The sequence below is a fragment of the Dendrobates tinctorius genome, unplaced genomic scaffold, assembly GCF_039654945.1.
Source record: "Dendrobates tinctorius isolate UK_male_01 unplaced genomic scaffold, ASM3965494v1 ptg000011l, whole genome shotgun sequence".
Classification (NCBI taxonomy): Eukaryota; Metazoa; Chordata; class Amphibia; order Anura; family Dendrobatidae; genus Dendrobates; species Dendrobates tinctorius.
The window spans coordinates 97,155,342-97,179,628 of record NW_027361679.1 but is presented as its reverse complement, the minus strand read 5'-3'; the positions used below and the strand labels follow the sequence as shown (position 1 = coordinate 97,179,628).

At 48.5% G+C, this 24,287-nt stretch overlaps 2 protein-coding genes across 2 annotated transcripts in view; both read right to left on the bottom strand.

Annotated features, from left to right (window-relative positions):
- The window catches only part of LMNB2 (lamin B2), a 148,982-nt gene that overhangs the window by 3,587 nt on the left and 121,108 nt on the right, over window positions 1-24,287 (bottom strand). Inside the window, exon 11 of the mRNA XM_073545097.1 lies at window positions 13,595-13,695. Coding sequence (XP_073401198.1) covers window positions 13,595-13,695 — 101 coding nt within the window. The remainder of the gene's footprint in view (window positions 1-13,594; window positions 13,696-24,287) is intronic.
- Window positions 289-2,553, bottom strand: LOC141051234 (uncharacterized). The gene is made up of 2 exons (XM_073548109.1): window positions 2,165-2,553; window positions 289-1,617 (listed from the first exon to the last, which is right to left on the bottom strand). Exons 1-2 carry the CDS (start codon window positions 2,498-2,500, stop codon window positions 1,243-1,245), a joined length of 711 nt encoding a protein of 236 aa, XP_073404210.1. The 5' UTR covers window positions 2,501-2,553; the 3' UTR covers window positions 289-1,242.

The window sequence follows — 24,287 nt, the reverse complement described above, 5'->3', positions numbered from 1 at the left end:
TGGTTAGAAGGTAATAATAACACCAATGATCAGATATGTAAATAATCACATAGAAAAGAGGGATTTTTGGGTTCTTACCATAAAATCTTTGTTGGAGCCTTCATTGGGGGACACAGATTACCATGGGTGTATGCTGCTGCTAGGAGGCTGACACTATGCAAAACAAGAAAATTAGCTCCTCCCCGGCAGTATACACCCACCGACAGGCACCAAGTACCTCTGTTGGTGAGAAAGCAGTAGGAGAAGCAACCAAAACTCTCAAAATATGTACCAACCCAACAAGGGACTTGAAGACCCAACACGGTACAACTTAAACAGGGAGGGTGCTGTGTCCCCCAATGAAGGCTCCAAGAAAGATTTTACGGTAAGAACCCAAAAATCCCTCTTTCTTTATCGCCTTATTGGGGGACACAGATTACCATGGGACGTTCCAAAGCAGTCCCGAGGGTGGGAACAGCAATAAGGAATGAAAAGGAAGGGTTTAGGTCGGCCGACGAGCTACCGCCGCCTGCAGCACCTTCCTACCAAGAGCTGAATCAGACGAGGCCTGGGTATGAACCCTGTAGAACCTCGCAAACGTGTGCAAAGACGACCAGGTCGCGGCTCTGCAAAGTTGTAAAGCCGAAGCCTGGTGTTGAACCGCCCAAGAAGCCTCTACAGGCCGGGAGGAGTGGGCTCTCACTCCCGGAGGGGGCCGTTTCTCCTGAAGGCTGTAAGCTTCCAGAATGGTAGAACAAATCCAGCAAGCAATTGTGGATTTGGATGCCGGAAGCTCTTTAATAATAATCTTTATTTTTATATAGCGCTAACATATTCCGCAGCGCTTTACAGTTTTGCACACATTTTCATCACTGTCCCCGATGGGGCTCACAATCTAAATTCCCTATCAGTATGTCTTTGGAGTGTGGGAGGAAACAGGAGTGCCCAGAGGAAACCCACGCAAACACGGGGAGAACATACAAACTCCTTGCAGATGTTGTCCTAGGTGGGATTCGAACCCAGGACTCCAGCTGAGTAACCACTGAGCCACCGTGCTGCTCTTTTCGGCGACCTTCAGAGATGACAAGCAGGGAATCGGATTGACGAAACAAAGCGGTCCTGGCAAGGTAAACCTGCAAGGCTCTCACTACATCCAGGTTGTGGAGCGGCGCAGGACAAAAAGAAGGAAGTACGATATCTTCATTAATGTGGAAAGGGAATACCACCTTTGGAATGAAGGAGGGAACTGGCCCGAGAACGACCTTATCCTGATGGAGGATTAGGTAAGGAGAAAGCCGCCAGCTCAGAAACTCTCCTAAAGGATGTAATGGCGATCAGAAAGGTTACCTTCCATGAGAGAAGGGACAGAGGGATGTCCTGAATAGGCTCGAACGGCACCTTTTGAAGAGTGCCAAGAACGAGATTGAGGTCCCACGGATCTATCAGAGAATGATGAGGCGCCACGTGGGCAACTCCCTGGAGAAAGGTTATAACTTGCGGCAAGGGGGCCAGATCCCTCTGGAAAAGAATCGACAGAGCAGATACTTGGCCCTTGAGGGTACTGAGGGACAGGCCTGCACCTAAGCCAGACTGGAGGAAGCCAAGAATGGATGGAATGGAGAAAGACACGGAAAAACATTGTTGTCATCGAACCAACGGAAAAAAGCCTTCCAGTACCGATGGTAAATGCGAAAGGAGGCTGTTTTCCTAGCTCTAATCATGGTCTGGATAACCTGGTTGGAAAAACCTGAGTCTCTCAGAATTGTGGCCTCAACGGCCATGCCGTTACACTCAGACTGGAGAATTCTAGTGGTAAAGGGGGCCTTGATAGAGAAGATCTGGACGATCTGGAAGCCTCCAGGGAACGTCCGCGAGCATGTTCACCAGTTCCGCGTACCAAGGACGTCTTGGCCAGTCTGGAGCCACTAGAATTACTGGGATGCCTTCTGATTTTATCTTCTTGACCACCCTTGGGATCAAGGCAAGGGGCGGCAACAGGTAAGGAAATTGGAACTGAGACCACGGAATTACCAGGGCGTCGCAACTGATGGCTAGAGGGTCCCTGGACCTGGCTACGAAACAAGGAACTTTGTGATTCATCCGCGATGCCATGAGATCGCCGTCCGGGGTGCCCCAACGCTGGCAAATCTGATTGAAGACTGTGGGGTGAAGGGACCATTCACCTGATGCTAGGCCCTGGCGACTTAGAAAATCGGCTGCCCAATTTTCCACCCCTGGAATGTGGACGGCGGAGATCGCCGGAACATAACGCTCTGCCCAGCGCAGAATCTTTGCCACTTCTGTCATTACTTGCCTGCTGTGAGTATCGCCCTGATGGTTTATGTACGCCACGGCCGTGGCGTTGTCCGATTGAATGCGGACTGGTTTGCCCACGAGAAGAGGCTGGCAAGGAAGTTGGGCAAGGAAGATCGCTCTGATCTCCAGAAGGTTGATGGGAAGCAGAGTCTCCTGGGCGTCCCAGCGCCCTTGGGCCGTTTTCCGATGGAAAACCGCCCACCATCCTAGAAGACTGGCATCGGTGGTGATGACTTTCCACTGAGGCGGTAGGAAAGGACCTTCCCTGGAGAACTGACGACGGTAACGTCCAGCAAGTCAGGGACTGCCTTACTCTGAGAGGCAGGAGAATGGGGGTGATCCAGAGATACAGAGGTCTTGTCCCAGGCTGAAAGGAGGGACAGCTGGAGCGGGCGAGTGTGAAATTGTGCGAAAGGCACTGCTTCCATGGAGGCTATCATCTTCCCCAGGGTCCTCATGCAGGACCGAAGGGGAATGGGCCTTGAGCGTTTCAGAGATCGGATTCCCTTGCAACGGGCTGAAAATTTGTCCCTCGGTAGAAACACCCGGGCTAGATTCTCGTCGAATTCCATGCCCAAAAAGGTCAGACGCTGAGTAGGGAGCAGGATGGACTTCTCTTTGTTGACTATCCATCCGAGGCGGTTGAGAGTATCCAGGGTTATCTGAAGACTCTGAAGGCAGTCTTGGCGAGACGAGCCCTTGATCAAGAGATCGTCCAGATAAGGGATGATGTGGATCCCCCTGGAGCGAAGGATGGCCATAACTGTCGCCATCACCTTCGTGAAAACCCGGGGAGCGGAGGCTAGGCTGAAGGGAAGGGCCGTGAACTGATAGTGATTTTCCTGAATCGCAAAGCGGAGGTAACTTTGATGTTGCAAACTAACAGGAATGTGAAGATAGGCATCCTGAATGTCCACAGAGCAGAGGAACTCTCCGGGTTCCATTGAGGCTATCACTGAGCGCAGGGACTCCATTTGGAAGTGGAGGATCCTCACGTGGCGATTGAGCAACTTAAAAGGTCCAAGATTGGACGAAGGGAGCCGTCTTTTTTCGGGATTACGAAGAGATTCGAGTAAAAACCTGAAAACCGTTCGTTTGAAGAAACGGGAACGATAACTCCGGCAGAAAGAAGGGAGGAGACGGCCTGAAGGAACCCTGGAATCTGGGACCGCTGTCTTGGGGGTCGAGACAGGAAGAAGCGTCTGTTTGGGGGGGGAGGAAAATTCGATCTTGTAACCGGATACAATGATTTCCCTGACCCAAGCGTCGTCAACGGATAGCCATGCGTCCCTGAAGGAGGAAAGTCTGCCTCCCACCCTGGAAGAATTTCCAGGTGGGGGTGACCCGTCACTTGGATGAAAATCTGCCGGACCGGGAGCCTGAAGACCTGGATGGCTGACCTCTTGATCTCCAGCGGAGAGCGGGTTTATATGATGGTTTTCTCCGGTCTCTGGAAGTGGAGGGCCGGTCCTGCTGGGATAAACCTTCTGTGGAAGAGAAGGGACGAAAGGACCTAAACGGCCGAGAAGCTTTTCTGTTGAAAAACCTTCTAGGCCAGGACTGAGGAAGGGAGGTACTTTTACCATCAGTGGCATCCGAAATTATCTGATCCAGCTTGGCGCCAAAGAGCCTAGAGCCGTGAAACATGGATTTTTGTGAGTACTCACCGTAAAATCCTTTTCTCCGAGACACTCATTGGGGGGACACAGGTACTGTGGGGTGTATGCTACCGCCATCTGGAGGCTGACACTAGGCAAACAACACAAGGTTAGCTCCCCCGCCGTATACACCCTCGCCCTGATTGTGGGCGGAAGCCAGTTTAGTGTAAAAGCAGTAGGAGAACAACAATCAGCCATAATGCAGTAAACAATATGTCTGGCAAGGGACCACCCTGATACTTACGAAAAAAAGGCACATTAAACAAACACGAGCCAACCGGGTGGGTGCTGTGTCCCCCAATGAGCGTCTCGGAGAAAAGGATTTTATGGTGAGTACTCACAAAAATCCATGTTTCTCCTTCGCCTCATTGGGGGACACAGGTACTGTGGGATGTCCTAAAGCAGTCCCTGGGTGGGAGATTGACTCACCGATCCAAGCTGCATGCACCTCTGTTGTTCAAAGGTGCGCCACTGCTGCTTGGAGTATCCTTCTACCCAGGCTCGCATCCGCCGAAGCCTGAGTATGGATACTGTAATGTTTAATAAATGTGTGCAGGCTGGACCAGGTTGCTGCGTTGCATACCTGTTCCGCCGAGGCCTGATGCCGAAGCGCCCAAGATGCGCCCATTGCCCGAGTAGAATGCGCTTTGATCCCTGCTGGAACTGACGCACCTCTGATATGATAGGCCTCCTGAATAGTTAAACGGATCCATCTGGCTATGGTCGCCTTTGAGGCCGCGAGCTCCCTCCTGCGCCCCTCAGGGAGCACGAACAGCGTATCAGTCTGGCGAAAAGGTGCCGTCCGCGACACGTACCTCCTGAGTGCTCTCACCAAGTCTAAGGTGTGAAGAGCTTTCTCTACGCGATGCACCGATGCCGAACAGAATGAAGGCAAGACAATATCCTCATTGATGTGAAAAGAGGACACCACCTTCGGAAGAAAGGGGGGAGCTGGTCTAAGCACCACCTTATCCTTGTGGAAAACGAGAAAAGGTGCTCGGCAAGATAGGGCCGCCAACTCCAAAACTCGCCTAACGGAGGTAATGGCTACCAAACATACCACCTTCCAAGATAGGAACGATAAAGAAATATCCTGCAGCGGCTCGAAGGGCACTTCCTGCAGAACGCTCAGGACCAGGTTAAGATCCCAGGTGTCCATCGGCGCCTTATAGGGGGTACTAGATGAGAGACTCCCTGGATGAAGGTCTTTACCTGCATATTAGCAGCAATCTTTCGGTGGAACAGGACGGACAGTGCCGATATCTGTCTCCTAAGGGAGCTCAGGGCCAGCCCCGAGTCTAGGTCTGATTGAAGAAAGGCCAAGATGTTGGGAATAGAGAACGTCAGGGGCGAATGACCCCGCTCTCGACACCAAGTGAAGAAAATTTTCCAGGTGTGATGGTAAATTCTCGCTGAGGTCGGTTTCCTGGCGCTAACCATTGTGGCGACCACCTCACGCTCAAAACCTGCTTAAGTTAGAATCCAAGATTCAACGGCCATGCCGTCAAACACAGGGCCCCCGACTTCGGGTGGAAGATCGGTCCCTGGTGCAGTAGATCTGGGTGCTCTGGTAGTCGCCATGGGACGTCGGTGAGCAGCCGCACAAGATCTGCGTACCACGCCCGTCGGGGCCAGTCTGGTGCCAGCAGAATTGCTGGGACCCCCTCTGCTTTGATCTTCCTGATGACCCTCTGAAGCAATGGAGGAAACAGGTATGGAAGGCGAAACTGGTTCCATGGTAAGACCAACGCATCCACCCCGAACGCTCGTGGGTCTCGTGACCGAGCGACGAACACAGGCACCTTGGCGTTCGTTCTGGATGCCATCAGGTCCACATCCGGTGTTCCCCACCGTTGGCAAATTTGCTGGAAGACCTCGGGGTGCAGGGCCCATTCCCCAGCCACGACCTCTTGTCGGCTGAGGAAGTCCGCTGCCCAATTTTCTACGGCCTGGGATGTAGACTGCCGAAATTATCGACTGGTTCTTCTCAGCCCAATGAAGCACCTGTGCTATCTCGCGCATGGTTGCCCTGCTGCGCCTGCCCCCCAATGATTTACTTAAGCCACAGCCGTGGCGTTGCCTGACTGTAACCGAATGGGCCGTCCTGCTAGGAGGTACTGGAAATGCTGCAGCGCCTGCCAGATCGCTCGTATTTCCAACAAGTTTATCGGAAGACGAGCTTCCTGTTGCGACCACTGGCCTTGTGCCGTGTGGTGGCGAAAAACCGCTCCCCAGCCGAGGAGACTGGCGTCGGTCGTGACCACTGGGGGAAACGGCTTCCCCTGAAGAAGGGAGGATCTGGTCGTCCACCACTCCAGCGATTGCCTGACCTGAGAGGATAGCCGGCATCGCTGATCGAGGGTGAACGGATTCTTGTCCCAGGCTGACAAGAGCGTGCTGTAGGGGTCGAAGATGAAATTGAGCAAACGGAATTGCTTCCATTGCTGCCACCATCTTCCCCAGTATCCTCATCCCAAAACAAATGGTGTGAGGGACCGGCTGCTGGAGCTTCAGGACTCCCTGTCGGAGCGCTACGGCCTTGTTTTGAGGTAGACTTACCAACCCTTAGGAGGTATCGAAGACCATTCCTAGAAAAACAATCATCCGAGCTGGGACCAGAGATGATTTCTTCCTGTTGACCAACCAACCTAAGCGGGAGAGTGTATCCAGTGTAATGCTGACATTCTCCTTGCACGCCCGAAACGAGGGACCCTTCACCAAGAGGTCGTCTAAATATGGCAAGACGACTATGCCCCTCAAGTGTAAGACGGCCATCACGAAAAATAATATGGAAATAATAATAACAAGAGGAAAGCCAAATAAATAATTGTAAACATTCAGCTCAAATCGCAATCATAGTTATTACTGAATTAGAAAAGGCTCCTCATGGACATCATACCATAAATAATTTATTTATCAGTAATAACTATGATTGCGATTTGAGCTGAATGTTTAACAATTATTTATTTGGCTTTCCTCTTGAAATTTTTTCCATATTATTTTTATCCATTGTTTAGCATTTAATGATCTCTTCTTTGTCCAATATTATCGATCTTTTGGATTCATATAGCAATTTACGTGTCTGATAATAGAGGATTTCCATGTTTGATTGTTTTTTAATGATTCAATAAATAAATGTTTTTATTATGTTTGTGCATAGTGCTGTTTCTGCCTCGGGGTAATTCATACTACCTATGGGACGGACGGGATTTTGTATTGTTAAAAGGCACTTGATAATTATAGGTTGGATTTCATATTGATCGAATTGAAAATGTCGCCCATTGATGGCGAACCGAAGAAACTTTTGATGCGGAGGAAGGCTAAGTACTCTCCCTGCTCCATGGCTGATATAACAGAACGGAGAGATTCCATCCTGAAATGTTTGACTCTGATGAACCTGTTTAAGAGCTTCAGGTCCAAAACTGGTCTGATCGTCCCGTCTTTTTTGGGGACCGCGAACAGATTGGAATAAAAACCTTCAGCTTTTTCGTGCTCTGGTACGGGAACAATAACTCCGTTGTCTAGGAGTGAATCGATGGCCCCTAGCAGTGCTTGGGAAGTTGGGAGAGAAAAAACCGTGGTGGAGGGTACCTGATGAACTCTATCTTGTACCTTGAAGTCACCAGTTCTACCACCCACAAGTCGTGTGCTACCTTGGCCCAGATATGGCGAAAAAGGAGCAGGCAGCCCCCCACCCTGCTGCTGTCGCCTACCAAAGACTCCGAGTCATTTGGCTGAGGGCCTCTGGGTCCTGGCTCCTCTCGACCACGGCTGGCGAGCGCGCATCCTTCCCACCGGTATGGGTTTGAGACCTGTCGCTCCCTATCCTGGTTGAAGCGAGGTGGGCCGGTCGAACTGGCTGCTGCCATCCATCCGGTGTTGCGAAAAACTCGAAAACGTGTCGGGACCTGACGAAAAGGCTGTTTCGCCTTTTGCTGCGGGAGGAAGCTACTTTTCCCTCCTGTCGCATCGGAGATGAGCCGATCTAACTTCTCCCCGAACAGGCGGCCTCCCTGATAGGGCAAGGAAGTCAAGGACTTCTTGGAAATTGAATTGGCTCGCCAAGTTCTCAACCAGAGGGCTCTCCAAATGGCTATCGCGTTAGCAGCCGCAAATGCTGCACAATTAGCCGCATCCAAAGACGCATTAAGTAGTCTCCAGCCATAGCAATCTGACTTGCGACCTCAGACACCTCCGCAGGTAGTCCTCTATCCTGCAAGGCATTATTCAAAGACTCTGACCATGACATCATGGCCTTGGCTACCCACGTCGCCGCGAACGAAGGGGTGAGCGCCGAACCTGATGCCTCAAAAACTGATCGCGCCAAACCCTCTATGAGCCGATCTGTGGGGTCCTTAATGGACGAGCCGCTAGGCACCGACAAGGACTTCGAGGCCTGGCTTGATACTGGCGGGTCCACCACTGGGGATTCTGCCCATTTCTTACAGAGTTCCGGGGCAAATGGGTATCTCGCCTCTATAGGTTTCTGACCCGAGAAGCGCTTGTCTGGGCGTTCTCTGTGGCACTGCACTACATCCTCAAATTATGGGTGAGTGCCAAAAACTCTATGCGGGTGCTTGGCCCACTTAAAGGCTATCTTATGGCTCGCGGCCAAGGTAGCATCATCTTCAATCCCCAGAGTTTGATTGACAGCTTCAATGAGGTTGTCCACTGTCTCCCGGCATCCCGGGGTATCTAGATCAAGTGGCTCGTCTGAGTCACGATCCAAACTCTGCCCGCTCCCGCTCGCTAGTGAAAGGGAGTGTGATGCTGAACTACCCGATGCCGAGGCATCGGATAAGCCGGGAGACCTCGTATGGGTTCGTTTCCTTCGCCTCTGTCTGGCATGGGAACGGCCTCTGCAGGCCGAAGGTTCCTGTGAGGTGGAGGACCCTTCCCAGATAAGCGAGCCACTATCCTTGCCTCCCTTTGGGGCGTGAAGGGACTCGATCGCCTTTGTAAGCGAAGCCATAGACTGGGATGATAGCGTCCATTCCGGAGGATTCGTTTCTCTGGATTCAGTCACCGAGGGAGGCTCCTGGGCACGTTCGGAGTCGCAGGCCTCGCACACTTTGGCGCTCTGCACTCGTGGAAACGGGGCCTTACAAGAAGTGCATGCAGCGTAAAGAAAAGTGTGCGCCTTCCCTTTCCCGGCCATATTGAGCCTGCTAGGCGTTTTATATATCCAAACCAAAAGATGCTTTTTTTTTCTCTCTCCTATATGGGAGGGGAGGGGTGGGGGAGGAGAGGCCCCCTTACTGTTTTAGTGGTCTCCGCAGCCTGCACTTACCCGACCTGTGCCCCCCGACTGCGTGCCCGACCTTCTGTGTCTCCGTGGGGTAAGCCGACCTCTTTCCTGGTCGCGGCCTATCCCGCACTAAAGCCGGGGCCTGGATTTATCCGGCGCCCGCCCAGCGCTCCAAGGGGCGGGCCACCGGAAGTGATGCATCGCGCCGAGGGCGGTACTTCTGCCGCGGCCTACGCCAGCAAGGGCGGCGTCGGCGATGGCGTGCCGTGGCCTAAAAGTGGCAAAAAAGTCGGGGGCTAAATTTTTCTCCCCCGCGGCGCCGTGAAATGCTGCGGCGGCGATGGCGCGCCACGGCCTAACAGTGGCAAAAAGACCGGGGGCTAAATTTTTCTCCCCTGCCCGTGGCACCGTGAAATGCTGCGGCGGCGCGCCGCGGCGGCTGACGCAAGAACTGCTACTCTTCCTCTGGATACGAGGAGGCCCTAGGGAGACGCACACCGCTGCCTGCCGCTGCTGCCCAGGAGCCCCCCGCACGCCCGAACCTTGAGTCGCTGAAAACAGGATCCAGGTAGGCCCTTTAGGGCGGCCAGGGAGCGGGAGCTGGTGAGGGGATCCTGGACGGTGCAGGCACCCTAACTCCGTCCAGCTTCAGCCGAGGAGAGGGATCGTCCGCCTCCTTGCAGCACCTTCGTCTTGCGTTGGTGGAGCAGTGGAGGCCGCTCGGACCGTCTTGTGCCTCTGAATAGCCCATAGTTTCTCTACCAAGGGGTGGTCAGGGCTAGGTCCGGCATCATGCCCCACGTCGCGAGAAAGGACACGTGGAAACGACACTCGCACGTGCTCGCCCGTTGATGGTTTGGGGAAATCGGACCCTTTCAATAGGATCCGTTGCCCCTGTCTCTTCTTCTTAGAAAAAATAAAGAAAAGAAAATAAAGTTCTGGGGAAAATGCCCAGATTTGTCCCACGTCGCAGGAAAGGATACGTGGAGACGACACTCACACGTGCTCGCCTGGTTGATGGTTTGGGGAAATCAGACCCTTTCAATAGAAACCGTTGCCCCTGTCTAATCTTCATGGACAAAAAAAGTCTGGAGAAAAAGGACCAGACGTGTGCCTCCATAGACACTAAGAAAAAAACTGGCTTCCGCCCGCAATCAGGGAGAGGGTGTACACGGCGGGGGAGGAGCTAACCTTGTGTTGTTTGCCTAGTGTCAGCCTCCAGATGGCGGTAGCATACACCCCACAGTACCTGTGTCCCCCAATGAGACGAAGGAGAAATGCCAGATTGGTGAGCGACTTCTTAGAAGTGGTGTCCGCACTCCATGACTTCAACCAAAGGATGCGGCGTATGGCTACTATGTGGCTGTTAGCTCTTGCTACGCACCCGGCCGCGTCCAAAAGATATTTACCCGCATGATTAATTTGGTCTGCTAGATCTGCCAGCTCATCCTGCGAGGCTGCAGCTAAGATGCCCTTGCGAAGAATTTTGGCCCAAGCTGAAATGACTTTCGCCACCCATGCGGAGGCGAAAATAGGACAGAGGCGCTGGATGCATCAAAAATTGACTTAGCCAGCGATTCTATTTGTCTGTCTGCTGGATCTTTAAGTGAAGCACCGTCCGGAAGTGATAGAACCATCTTAGAGGAGAGACGGGAAATTGGTGGATCTACTTCGGGAGCTTTGGTCCATTTTGTGAGTAGATCCTCATTGAAGGGATATAGCACATCCAAGTACTTGCGGCCTGAAAAACGTTTCTCAGGGTGTTCCCAGTGTTTGGATAAGGAAATATCGAACTCCTTGTGATTGGGAAAGGTTCGAGAGGGAGGTTTCGCTCGCTTAAAGGAAACAAAGCATTCCTGAAGCGGTGCTTTTTTCTGTTTTATTTTGAGGATTTGGAAAATAGCCGAAATGAGACTATCAACCATGTCTCGTGTTTTAGACATGTCTGCCTCTGAGTCAGATCCCGATTGGGAATCATCGTTTGACCTAAGGTCGTCTTCTGATGAAGGAGACGAGGAACGTAGCCTGGGAGAAGCGGAAGGATCTTGTGAGCTGGAAGAAGAGCCGGACAGAGCCCGCTTCCTAGAACTCCTACCTGGTCTGTCCGTCTGAAGGTTGCGGTCAGGTGCGGGCGACTCACCGTGAGAGGCGATCGGCGCACAGGTGGCTGTAGATAGCTGAGGTAAACGTTCTAAGACCTGGACCAGGGACTGAGAAACTTTAGTCAGGTCAGAGACCGACTGAGACATAGCAACGGCCCACTCTGGGGGAGTGCTCTCATTACGGGGCTCGGTGTGCTCCTGAGGGGCAGACATAATAGAAGGGCTGCAGGACGGACAGAAGGGAGACGACTGACCTGATGCCCACTTCTTTATACAGTGCGCGCAGGCATAGTGAATAGCGGCGGGTCTGGAATAGAGAGCCTTTGCAGGGTTGGGCATATGTGTACTCTGAGGCAGTATGTGCGCAAGAATCTGATAAGGAACTGCCGCGGGGAGCTAATAGTGGCCTCAGGAAAATAGCAGAGAGGGGCCTACCGAGGTTCAGATGTGCAGCAGGACGTCGCTGTGTCCCCCAAGCAGAGATCCGTTGAAGGGAGAGAACGATATCTGCAGAACGCCAGGATATCGATAGCGGTGGGCGGGCTTAGCGGCAGAGCTGCGTGATTGGATGAAGGCCCAAGGAGGCGCGGTTAGGAGGGGAAGCCTGACGGCGCCAAGGAGAAAGCAGCCCTGTGATGGGCTAAAGAAGGCGCGAACGAAATGTGCACAGAGCGGGAGCTTTCAAAGTGAAAGTGAACACCGCGTCTCCTACCCGAGTCCAATAACCGGCGACGCACCCGGGGCCCGCGAGGCCGCAGAGATAATAAAGGCACCGTGACCACCGCTGCCCGCGGACGCCACCGCTGAACCCCCCCAGTGAAGCGATGGGGAGAGGGAGAGGCGCGCATCTGAAGCAGAAAGGGAGTGGGAAATTCAAACAGGGGCAGAGGTGATGTACCCGATGCGCCAACCACGATAGCTTACAGGTGGAATGAATGCAGGGGGGGGGGGCTACTAGAGGCGCCTGTGGGACGCTGCAGGGGATCAGATTTGGTCCATGCTTGAATGCGGTGCTGGCGGGAACATTCAGACAGCTTACCTGATGTCCCTGAAGAGGATGACCGCAGGGGCCCACGAGTAGAGAGCAGGCCGCTGGGAGAGAGAATCCTCTGTACCTGCAGCATGTCGGCATGGTGAAGAAGACGGCGCCAATCTCTTGTAAGAAGGGGAAACGTCACCGCTGGTGACCGCCGTCTTCCTCTCAGCCCTGTCCCGGGAGAGGGGTGAGGAGGGGAATCGGATAGGACTGCCACCTGTCATCAGCCCTAGCACCCGAGGGTGATAGGGGAAAAGTCCTGCCTGCGGTCCTGAGAGTTGCGATGTGGGTAACACCACACTGCTCGCTCAGCCGCTTGATATGAGAAAGCAGGATGAACTGACACCGTTTCCCAATGCCGAATCTGAAAAATACTGGGGTACTTGGTGCCTGTCGGTGGGTGTATACTGCCGGGGAGGAGCTAATTTTCTTGTTTTGCATAGTGTCAGCCTCGCAGCAGCAGTAGCATACACCCATGGTAATCTGTGTCCCCCAATAAGGCGATAAAGAAAAATACATATGTGTTATTTACTTCTATCTACTTGGAAAGTGTATTATTTTTCCAATACCTATTAGATGGGATACATCTCTCTATTGTGATAAACCACCTTTAAACCCACAGAGCAACATTTAAAGAGATTGTCCACTACTTTTACATTAATGACATATCCTTAGGTTATGTCTTCAATGTCTGATCGACATGGGTCCAACACAAGGCACCCCCGCGGATCAGCTGCTATCGGTGGCGGCAGCGGCCTTCCGGAATATTTGCGTAGGTGGCCGTCTACTTGTAGTGGCCAGGGATTGGTACTGGATGTTCACCTCCTATTCAAATCAATAGGAGGCGGATGTGTAGTACCAAGCCCCGGCCACAGTTGCAAGCGATTACTTCCGACAAGCTACCAGCTCCGCCGACACAGTTAGCAGCTGACGATGATGGATGCCGGACGGTCAGACATTGGTGACCTAGTCTAAGGATAGGCCATTAATGCAAAAGTATTGGACAACATCTATTTGTTGCTACATGAATTTAAAGGGGGTTTATGACAATAGAGAAATGCATGCCATCTTATATCTGCATTCCATCTCCCAGTACAAACATGTGTCCTCCCAATTTCTGACTAACACTACTCCTTAAACAAAGGTTTAGCCAGTACCATGTGGTAGATTGAGGAGATCTGCCTGGTGAGCAGCGACAGCAACCCCTGTCCTGCCTGACAGTATTCTGTATATAAATGGGTTATGTCAAGGTTACCTGCTGGTGAAATAGATCTTCCTCCCCAAAATCAGCTTCTTCATCCTCTCCATCTTCTTCAACAGTGGACACCATGGTCTTTGTAACAGTTCTAACAGCTACTTCCTTATGAATAAATGAGGATATAATTATAATAAGCAACCAAGTGAAGAAAAACCAAATAAGTGACAGTGATACAATAATTTACCAGTGTGAAGGTCACTATGCAATGTTGAAAGACATCCAATCCTGCGCAATATTTTTTTTTTTTCTTATATAATCTTTAATTGAAATTCAATAACTCAAGGAATTAGAAAATAAAACCCTGGGTTAAGGTTATGTCAACAGTCTTAAAGGGAACTCGTCACCAGGTTTTTGGCCTATCAACTAAAAATATCATCTAATAGAGTATACTGTGTGTATGCTGTGTTTTAAGCAGCCCCCAAATTTAAGAAGCATCATTGTCAGAAGCTCCCTGTCCTCTCCAACAGCTGCAGGAACCTTTCCTTGCAACCAGAAAAAATGTAACACCTGTCCATTTATAATGACCACGGACAAGATAAAGATCCCCAACTCACATCAGGACTACAAGAACCCAGGTACTTTTACCTGCATTACATCTAATGTGGTGTACTTAATTATTTGTACTAAATGTCCAACTGGGGGTCTGTATGTGGGGGAGACAGGGCAAAAGCTTAGAACGAGGATGAATGCTCATCGTCACACAATAAGAGAAAAAAGAATGGATCTACCTGTGGCAAAACATTTCTGTATCCCTGATCACAGCAACGTGGATATGAAATTACTGGTATTGAAAGGTAACTTCAAGTCTCAGAGAGAGAGAAGAGTTTGGGAGTACAAATTTATGACAAACTTTGACACTCTCAGTGCTGGAATGAATGTGTCGCATGGATTTATGTCTTTTTACATCAATTAAGGAATTTCCTTTTAAAACCGTGTTGGGGCATCACAACACAGAACTAGACCCCAATCAGAGGACCATAAAACAACCGGACTCCTTATCTATGAACTGGTCCAATGTTTATATTTATGTTTCTCCCTCTCCCATATTGATAGTTCTGCTTCACGTCACTTGTCTTATCTATTGCATTTTTTCTAGGCTGTATTGTGCATAAATATGTGACTTCAGATTTTGTATTAGTCTAGCCTGATGAAGAGACCTGAGTAGTCTCGAAAGCTTGCAATGTGTTACCATCTTTTCAGTTAGCCATTAAAAGGCATCAACTACTGAGGACTCTCAATCCTGAATATTTTTCCATCTAATAGAGTGTGAGCTATACATTCCCCAACTACTTGTGAAACCCCCTGGCTCCCCATGAATCCCCCATAAAAACCTTTTATATTGCTCCCATGCTGTATGTAAACGCCCATGGTCCGATGGGCGTTGGTTCTGGTCCCTATCTCCACCCCTTCTCAGTGTGCTGTACGCATTCCGTTCTGTGAATAGCAGTGTTCGCGTACAGGTCCCGCGCGTGCGCAGTATGCTTTGCCCAATTTCGGGCAAAGCCAAAAAGCATTAGTGCGCATGCGCTGGAAGTACTATGAAATGGGAGCATTTCGCTGTATACTGGAACATAGTTCACCGGAGCATGCGCACTAATGCTTTTCCCGCAGTTGGGCAAAGCAAAATGCGCACGCGCGGGAGGCAATTTGAAAGCGCACGCACGGGACCTGTACGCAAACAATGCTATTCACATAACAGAATGCGTACAGCACTCCGAAGGAGGGGGAGACGCCCAACGGACTGGACCGAGGATATTCACATACAGCGAGGCAGCAATAAAAAAGGTTTTATGGGGGATTCATGGGGAGTCAGTGGGTTTCACAAATAGTTGGAGAATGTATAGCTCACACTACTAGATGATATTTTTAGTTGATAGGCCAAAAAACTGGTGACAGGTACCCTTTAACCTTAGACGTACCCATACGTCCAGGTCGCCTGGTTCTTACAGACATGGACATATGGATGCGTCTAGGCGATTTTGTGCACACAGAGGCTGTGCACACACGATCACCGCCGGGTGTCAGCTGATACTGACAGCTGACACTCGACTCAATGCCAGGAGTGGTGCCTGCACTATCCCTCTAAATCGCAGCATTTACTGAGCAGGAAGAGGGAAGAAAGCCCCACTGCCCTTGGATCATAGACCCCATGACTTCATCGCAGGGTCTCGATCGTTGCCATGGTGGCTCAATGTCGTCATGACGACATCCCGGTCACCAGGCACTAGCAAGTTAGATCATGCGCTGTACATGATCTAACTTACTTGTGTCTGCAGGGCTGACAACCTATAAGGTACGACAATGCTCCTGTATTGCTATACCTTATAACTGCATTCAGACTGCAGAAAGTGAAAGTCACATATTGGCACTAAGTAAAAAAAAAAAAAAAGTGATAAAAAAGTTGTGAATTTAAAAGCAAAAATTTACAAAATAAAATGTATTGTACCCAAATAAATATTATGAAAAAAACAAAACTAAAAGGACACATTTTGTATCGAGTCCCGGACAACCCAACCTCAAACTGAGCCCAAAAATGGTACCAATAAAAACGTCAACTCGTTCTACAAAAAATAAACCCTCACTTGACTCTTTTGGCCGAAATGTGGAAAAATTTTAGCTCTCAAAATATGGTGATAAAAAAATTAATTTCTAAAAAAAAAAAGTGCCTTTCAGTGTATGACAGCAGCCAAACATAAAAACCCTGACATAAATCTGATATCGCTGTAACTGCACCAACCTGAAGAATAAAGTTGCCTAATCACTTATATCACGCAAGTAATGGCGTAAAAAAAATAAATAAAACCAATTCTTCAGCTGCTGATTTGTTCATTCTGCCTCCCAAAGATCGCAGTAAGGCTCGGCACACATTTATCCTGCGCTCACACTGGGGTTTCCGTGTAAATCTCAGAAAAACGTGATTCAGACAGAACCTTTTGCAGAAGATTCCCTATAATGAGGCTGATGATGGCACCATGGACCTGTCTGGCCTTTGATCCAGTGGTGACCGTCTATTAGGAGAGTATAAAAGTGCCGTTGCCGTATGGCTAAGTACTGTACAGCCACATATGGGGCATTTCAGATGGAACTTTGGGACAAATTTTGGTGCCATTTCAACCTATCTCCCAGTGTGAAAACGTAAAATTTGGAGCCAAAACAAAAAACTTTTGTGGTATAAATCTATATTTTTTTCTTCATTGCCCAATGGCATAAAATTCTGTGACCCAGCTGTGTTATCAATATGATCACTGCACCCATAGGTGAATTCATTGAGAGACTTAGTGGGGTCTCTTATTGGGGGGATTTCTGCTGGTCTGGCACCTCAAACAATAGTTGAGCAAAATGTGAACTTGGATATGGCACTTCTTCCCTTCTGAGCTTTGTACTGTGCTCAAAAGTAGTTTTCGAACACATATGGGGTAGTTGCGTACTCAGAAGAAATTGCACAACAAATTTTGGGGTCCATTTTATTCTGCTATCCTTGTCGAAAAAAATTGGGGCTAAAATAACAGTTTTTGTGGGAAAAATGTGCTTGTTTTTTTTCAAGGTTCTATGTTATAAACTTCTGTGAAGTAGTTGGGGGTTCAAGTTGCTTGCCACACATCTAAATACATTCCTTGAGGGGTCCTAGCTTCAAAATTTGAGTCAATAGTTGGGATTTACCACTGTTTAGATACAACAGGGCTCTCCAAATGCGACATGACACCAGCAGACCATTACATCAAAGTCTGTGTTCCAAAAGATAAATGGTGCTCATTCCCTTCAGTGTGACAGATTCCCTTTAACTCCTTCCTGCCATCCGACGTACTATCCTGTCCATGGGACCTGGGCCCCTATGCCCATGGACGGGATAGTACGTCTCAGCGATCAGCGGCGCCCACGTGGTGAGCGCCGCTGATCGCGGCCGGGTGTCAGCTGATTATCACAGCTGACACCCGGCACAATGTGTCAGGGGCGGTCACGGACCGCTCCCGACACGTTAACCCCTTGCACACCACGATCAAACATGATCGCGGTGTACCGGGAGTTAAAGGGAAGCATCGGCAGGGAGGGGGCTCCCTCCGTGCTTCCCTGAGCCCCCCACGGCAGCGCAATGTGCAGCGCTGCTGCAGGGGGCTCCTTTCCTCCAGGCCCCCGAATCCAAGATGGCGACGGGGGCCTTCGGGGGCGTGCAGGAAGCTGGCTTCCTCACTGCCTGCAAAGCGCAGGCATGAGGAAGCCTTCGGCACTGCGATCTGTCACAGGACAGTGATGTCCCACCTGGGACTATGTAATAAAGTTAAAAAAATAAATAAATAAAAAAAAGTGTAAAAATAAATCGCCAAAAAAAAAAATATTCCCCACTAAATACATTTTTTGAAAATAAAAAAAACAAAACAAAAAAAAAACAATAAAAAGTACACATTAGGTATCGCCGCGTCCGTAACGACCCGCCCTATAAAACAGTCCCGTTAGTTAACCCCTTTAGCGAACCCCTTAAAAAATAAAAATAAAAAACGAAGCAAAAAATAATGATTTATTATCATAACGCCAAACAAAAAGTGTAATAACGCGCGATCAAAAAGACGCATATAAATATCCATGGTACCGCTGAAAACGTCATCTTGTCCCGCAAAAAACGAGCCGCCACACAGCATCATCAGCGAAAAAATAAAAAAGTTATAGCTCGCAGAATAAAGCGATGCAAAAATTATTATTTTTTTTTTATATAAAATAGTTTTCATTGCATAAAACCGACAAAACAAAAAAAACACCTAAATGAGGTATCGCTGTAACCGTACCGACCCGAAGAATAAAACCGCTTTATCAATTTTACCGCACACGGAACGGTGTAAACGCACTCCCCCAAAAGAAATTCATGAAACGCTGGTTTTTGTTCATTCTGCGTCCCAAAAATAGGAATAAAAAGCGATCAAAAAATGTCACGTGCCCGAAAATGGTACCAATAAAAACGTCAACTCGTCCCGCAAAAAATAAGACCTCACATGACTCGGGTCAAAATACGGAAAAATTATAGCTCTCAATATGTGGTGATGCAAAAACTATTTTTACAATAAAAAGCGTCTTTTAGCGTGCGACAGCTGCCAAACATAAAAACCGCCATAAATAGTAAATCAAACCCCCCGTTATCACCCCCTTAGTTAGGGAAAAATAATAAAATAAAAAAAAAAATGTATTTATTTCCATTTTTCCATTAGGGTTAGGGCTAGGGTTAGGGCTGAGATTAGGGTTAGGGGTGTGTTGGGGTTCGGGTTGGAGATAGAATTGGGGGTTTCCACTGCTTGGGCACATCAGGGGCTCTCCAAATGCAACATTGCGTCTGATCTCAATTCCAGCCAATTCTGAGTTGAAAAAGTCATATGGTGCTCCTTCCCTTCCAAGCTCTGCCATGCGCCCAAACAGTGTTTTACCCCCACATGTAGGGTATCAGCCTACTCAGGACAAATTGCAAAACAATTTTTGGGGTCCAATTTCTCCTGTTACCCTTAGGAAAATAAAAAATTGGGTGCAAAAATATCATTTTTGTGGAAAAAAATGATTTTTTTATTTTCACGTCCGAGCGTTATAAACTTCTGTGAAGCACTTGGGGGTTCAAAGTGCTCACCACACATCTAGATTAGTTCCGTGGGGGGGTCTAGTGTCCAAAATGGGGTTACTTGTAGGGAGTTTCAATAGTTTAGGTACATCAGGGGCTCTCCAAACGCACACGACACCCGCAGACCATTCCATCAAAGTCTGCATTCCAAAACGTCACTACTTCCCTTCCGAGCCCTGACGTGTGTCCATACAGTAGTTTTCTCCCACATATGGGGTGTCAGCGTACTCAGGACAAATTGGACAACAACTTTTGGGGTCCAATTTCTCCTGTTGCACTTGGGAAAATGAAAAAATTGGGGACTAATTGATCAGGTTTGTGGAAAAAATACGATTTTTTTATTTTCATGCCCTGGCATTATAAACGTCTGTGAAGCCCTTGGGGGTTCAAAGTGCTCACCTCACATCTAGATAAGTTCCTTAGGGGGTCTAGTTTTCAAAATGGGGTCATTTGTGGGGGGTTTCCACTGTTTAGGTACATTAGGGGCACTCCAAAGGCAACATGACACCCGCAGACCATTCTATCAATGTCTGCATTCCAAAACGTCACTACTTCCCTTCCGAGCCCCGATGTGTGCCCATACAGTAGTTTTCTCCCACATATGGGGTATCAGCATACTCAGGACAAATTGGACAACAACTTTTGGGGTCCAATTTCTCCTGTTACCCTTGGGAAAATAAAAAAAATGGTGACTAAAAGATCATGTTTGTGGAAAAAAAACGAATTTTTTATTTTCACGCCCGGGTGTTATAAACTTCTGTGAAGCACTGGGGGGTTCAAAGTGCTCACCACACATCTAGATAAGTTCCTTGGGGGGTCTAGTTTACAAAATGGTGTCATTTGTGGGGGGTTTCCACTGTTTAGGTACATCAGGGGTTTTCCAATCACGACATGGTGTCCGATCTCAATTCCATCCAAAAACGTCAAATGGCGCTGCTTCCCTTCCGAGCTCTGCTATGCGCCCAAATAGTGGTTTACCCCCACATGTGGGGTATCAGCGTACTCAGGACAAATTGCACAATAACTTTTAGGGTGCTGTTACCCTTGAAAAAAATACGAATTGAGGGTGAAAAGATCATTTTTGTGGAAAAAAAATGATTTTTTAATTGTACGGCTTTATGTTATAAACTTCTGTGAAGCCCTTGGGGGTTCAAAGTTCTCACCACATATCTAGATAAGTTCCTTGGGGGGTCTAGTTTCCAAAATGGGGTCACTTGTAGGGGGTTACCACTGTTTAGGTACATCAGGGACTCTCCAAACGTGACATGGCGTCCGATCTGAATTCCAGCCAATTTTGCATTAAAAAAGTCAAACGGCGCTCCTTCCATTCTGAGCTCTGCCATGCGCCGAAACAGTCGTTCCCCCCCACAAATCAAGTATCAGCGTACTCAGGACAAATTGCACAATAACTTTTGCAGTCCAATTTCTCCTCTTACCCTTGGTAAAATAAAAAAATTGAACCTGAAGTACTTTTTTTGTGAAAAAAAGTTAGATGTTCATTTTTTTTTTTAAATATTCAAAAAAATTCCTGTGACGCACCTGAAGGGTTAATAAACTTCTTGAATGTGGTTTTGAGCACCTTAAGGGGTGCAGTTTTTAAAATGGTGTCACTTTTGGGTATTTTCTATCATATAGACCCCTCAAAGTGGCTTCAAATGTGATGTGGTCCTAAAAATAAAATGGTGTTGTAAAAAATGAGAAATCGCTGGTCAACTTTTAACCCTTATAACTTCCTAAAAAAAAAAAATTTTGGTTCCAAAATTGTGCTGATGTAAAGTAAACATGTGGGAAATGTTAGTTATCAAGTTTGTGTGCCGTATCTCTGTGATTTAAGGGCATAAAAATTCAAAGTTGGAAAATAGCGAAATTTTCAAAATTTTTGCCAAATTTCCGTTTTTTTCACAAATAAACGCAAGTTATTTGAATGAAATTTTACCACTAACATGAAGTACAATATGTCACGAGAAAACAATGTCAGAATCACCGGGATCCATGGAAGCGTTCCAGATTTATGACCTCATAAAGGTACAGTGGTCAGAATTGTAAAAATTGGCCCGGTCATGAACGTGCAAACCACCCTTGGGGGTGAAGGGGTTAAACCCTTCATGACATGACATTTACACCATATGTTGTTGTGTCCCTGACTTTGATGATGGCTTATACGATGAGCTCACATTTTTCCCCGACACATGAATGATATAACCAGCCATCATGTGCCTTTACCAGCACAATACATGTTTGGTGTCATGGTCCAGTCCGGAGTTTATTTTCTGCTCTCTGGACTGGTCATGCGGGAGTTAATCTCCTCAGCCTCGTTCTGGAGCTAGCTGGGCTATTTCAGTCTCTCACAACCTGCTGACCAGTGTTAGTGATAGCTCAAGCTTGCAGTTTAGAGCCTCTGACCCTTGTACCTTGGTGATCCTCCTGCCTTTGACTGATATTCACGTGTATGACCCGAACTGACTTCTCACCCCGTCTCTTGGTATTAGTCTCTGCTGTTACGTTCCCTCTCTGGCATCTGACTCCCCGGCTTGTACCCCGACCACGTATTTCGTCTCACGTTTTGGACCCCGTGCTCATGTTCTGGCTTTCTGACTCCGTGTATTGCTGCTCCTTCTGGTAAGTCTACTCCTGCTAGTTTCTGACTCGGTTCGTCTGACTATTCTCTCTCGTTACCTGTGCTGTTGCTCAGGGTTGCTGCTCTTAGTGTGTAACCTCTCTTCCCTCACCAGCTCCCCCTGGTGGAGGATTCACTACATTATCACTAACCTATACATTTAAAACGGGATTTTGCACTTTTTTTCCTTTGGCCATGGATCTGCTGCATAACTTGGCAGATCAAGTGTCCAGTTTGACGCAGATGGCGCAGGACTTTTCTGTGAATCATCAGTACCTTGTCATGTCTCATACCCACTTACAGAATGAACTGACAGACTATTAAGACCATGCAGGGAAACACCTCATTGCTTGTCCACCAGGAGACTCTGTAGATGTTATTTTGTACTCTCCTGAACCCTCAGTTAAAAACTTCCTGACACTTTCTGGCGAAAAAGATAAATTTCACATATTCAAGGAGAGTTGTAAATTATGGTTTTCTCTTAGACCTCGATCGTCTGGGGATGAGACTTAGTGGGTGGGGATTGTTATCTCCTTACTTAGGGAGGGTCCCCTATCCTGGGCTTTTTCGTTGCCCCCTACTGCCCCTGAACGGATGTCGGTAGATAGGTTTTTTGAGGCCCTAGGACTTATCTATGACGAACCGGACCGTGATAGGGTGGCAGAGGACACTATTTTGGGTCTGGGACAAGGGAAGCACTCAGCCGAATGGTACAGCTCCGAATTCCGTCGATCGTCCACTGAGGTGGTCCTGGGACAACTCCGCACTGAGATGTCTGTTCAGGAAGGAACTGTCGGATTGCTTGAAGGACACTCTGGCTCTCCATCCTCCTCCCAGCTCATTGGAGAGGCTATGACTCAGGCTATCCGTATGGATCGGAGACTGCAGGAGAGAGGTGTTACTCAGCGAGGGTTTCCGTTTTTCCCTGCTAACCCTGATGTTTTGCTTCCATTTGAACCTGTGGAGGTGGGAGCCACCAACCCCCAGGAGAAAGAGAGGAAACGGCGACATGATGGAAAATTGTGTTTTTACTGCGGAGATCCCGGACATTGGAAAAAAGACTGCCCCTCCTGTCCTCCAACTAACAAACGGCTGAGTCTGGGTGATAATCGTGGCGGTCACCCAGACTCTCAGGTACCTTTTTCTTCTTTTTCAAAGATACTGCTAAAGGTGGAACTTGGTGTTGAGAACGGCTTTTTCCATACTTTGGCTTTTGTAGACTGTGGGTCATCCCTGAACCTGATTGACTCTAAGCTGGTGGCTCGCTGTAGATTAGGGACAGTTAGGTTGGGGACTCCCTTAAAAATTGTGGCTATTGACTCTACACCTCTCACTAAGGATGGTCTCCATTTCATTTCTAAAGAATTCACCCTCAGGGTGGGGGCCCTACACCAGGAGCACATGTCATGCTTTGTTTTGGATAACCTCCCTGCTGGCCTGGTGTTAGGGTTTCCCTGGTTGCAACAGCATAACCCGGTTATTGACTGGGGACCTGGTTGTTCTGAAAATTGTCTTGCTACTGTGTCTATGTCATCCGTCAGTCTGGAGGGTATTCCGGAGTACCTGAAGGATTTTGAGGATGTGTTCTCCAAAAAGGAGGCTGAGGTTCTACCACCACACCGCCCATTCGATTGTGCCGTGGATCTTGTTCCCGGTGCAAATTGCCCAAAGCCCGGCTGTACAATCTCTCCGGCCCTGAGCGGGCTGCTATGAAGGAGTATATCTGAGAGCCTCCGCAAAGGGCATATACGGCCATCTGTCTCTCCCGTGGCAGCGGGGTTCTTTTTTGTGAAAAAAAAAAAAAAAAGGATGTTGGTTTACGCCCATGCCTCGATTTTTGAGAACTGAATAAAATAACCCTAAGAAACGCTTACCCTCTCCCACTGATACCTGATTTGTACAATCAATTGTCGGGGACCAGGTGGTTCTCTAAGTTGGACCTCAGGGGAGCATACAATCTCATCCATATGCAGGAGGGGGATGAATGGAAAACTGTTTCTCACCTCTGAGGGTCTGTTTGAAAATTTGGTTATGCCCTTCGGTTTGACTACTGCACCAGCGGTATTCCAGAATTTCATTAACCATGTTTTTTCTGATTTTATTGGACGCTTTGTAGTTGTTTATCTTGACGATATACTCATATATTCTTCTAATAGACAAAGTCATATGGGTCATCTTCATGCGGTTCTCCAGAGGCTCAGGTAGAACTCACTCTTTGCCAAATTGGAGAAATGCTCATTTTTTTTACTCAAGAATTCTCCTTTCTAGGGGTCATCCTGTCTGCTGAGGGGTTTCGTATGGACTCTAGGAAGTACAGGCTATTGTGGATTGGGTGCAACCCAGAGATCTCAAGGGTCTGCAGCGATTTCTGGGTTTCGCCAATTATCATAGAAAATTCATCAAGGGGTTCTCTCAAGTGGTCAAACCCCTCACTGATCTCACCCAAAAGGGGGCGGATCTCAAAAACTGGTCAGTTCCAG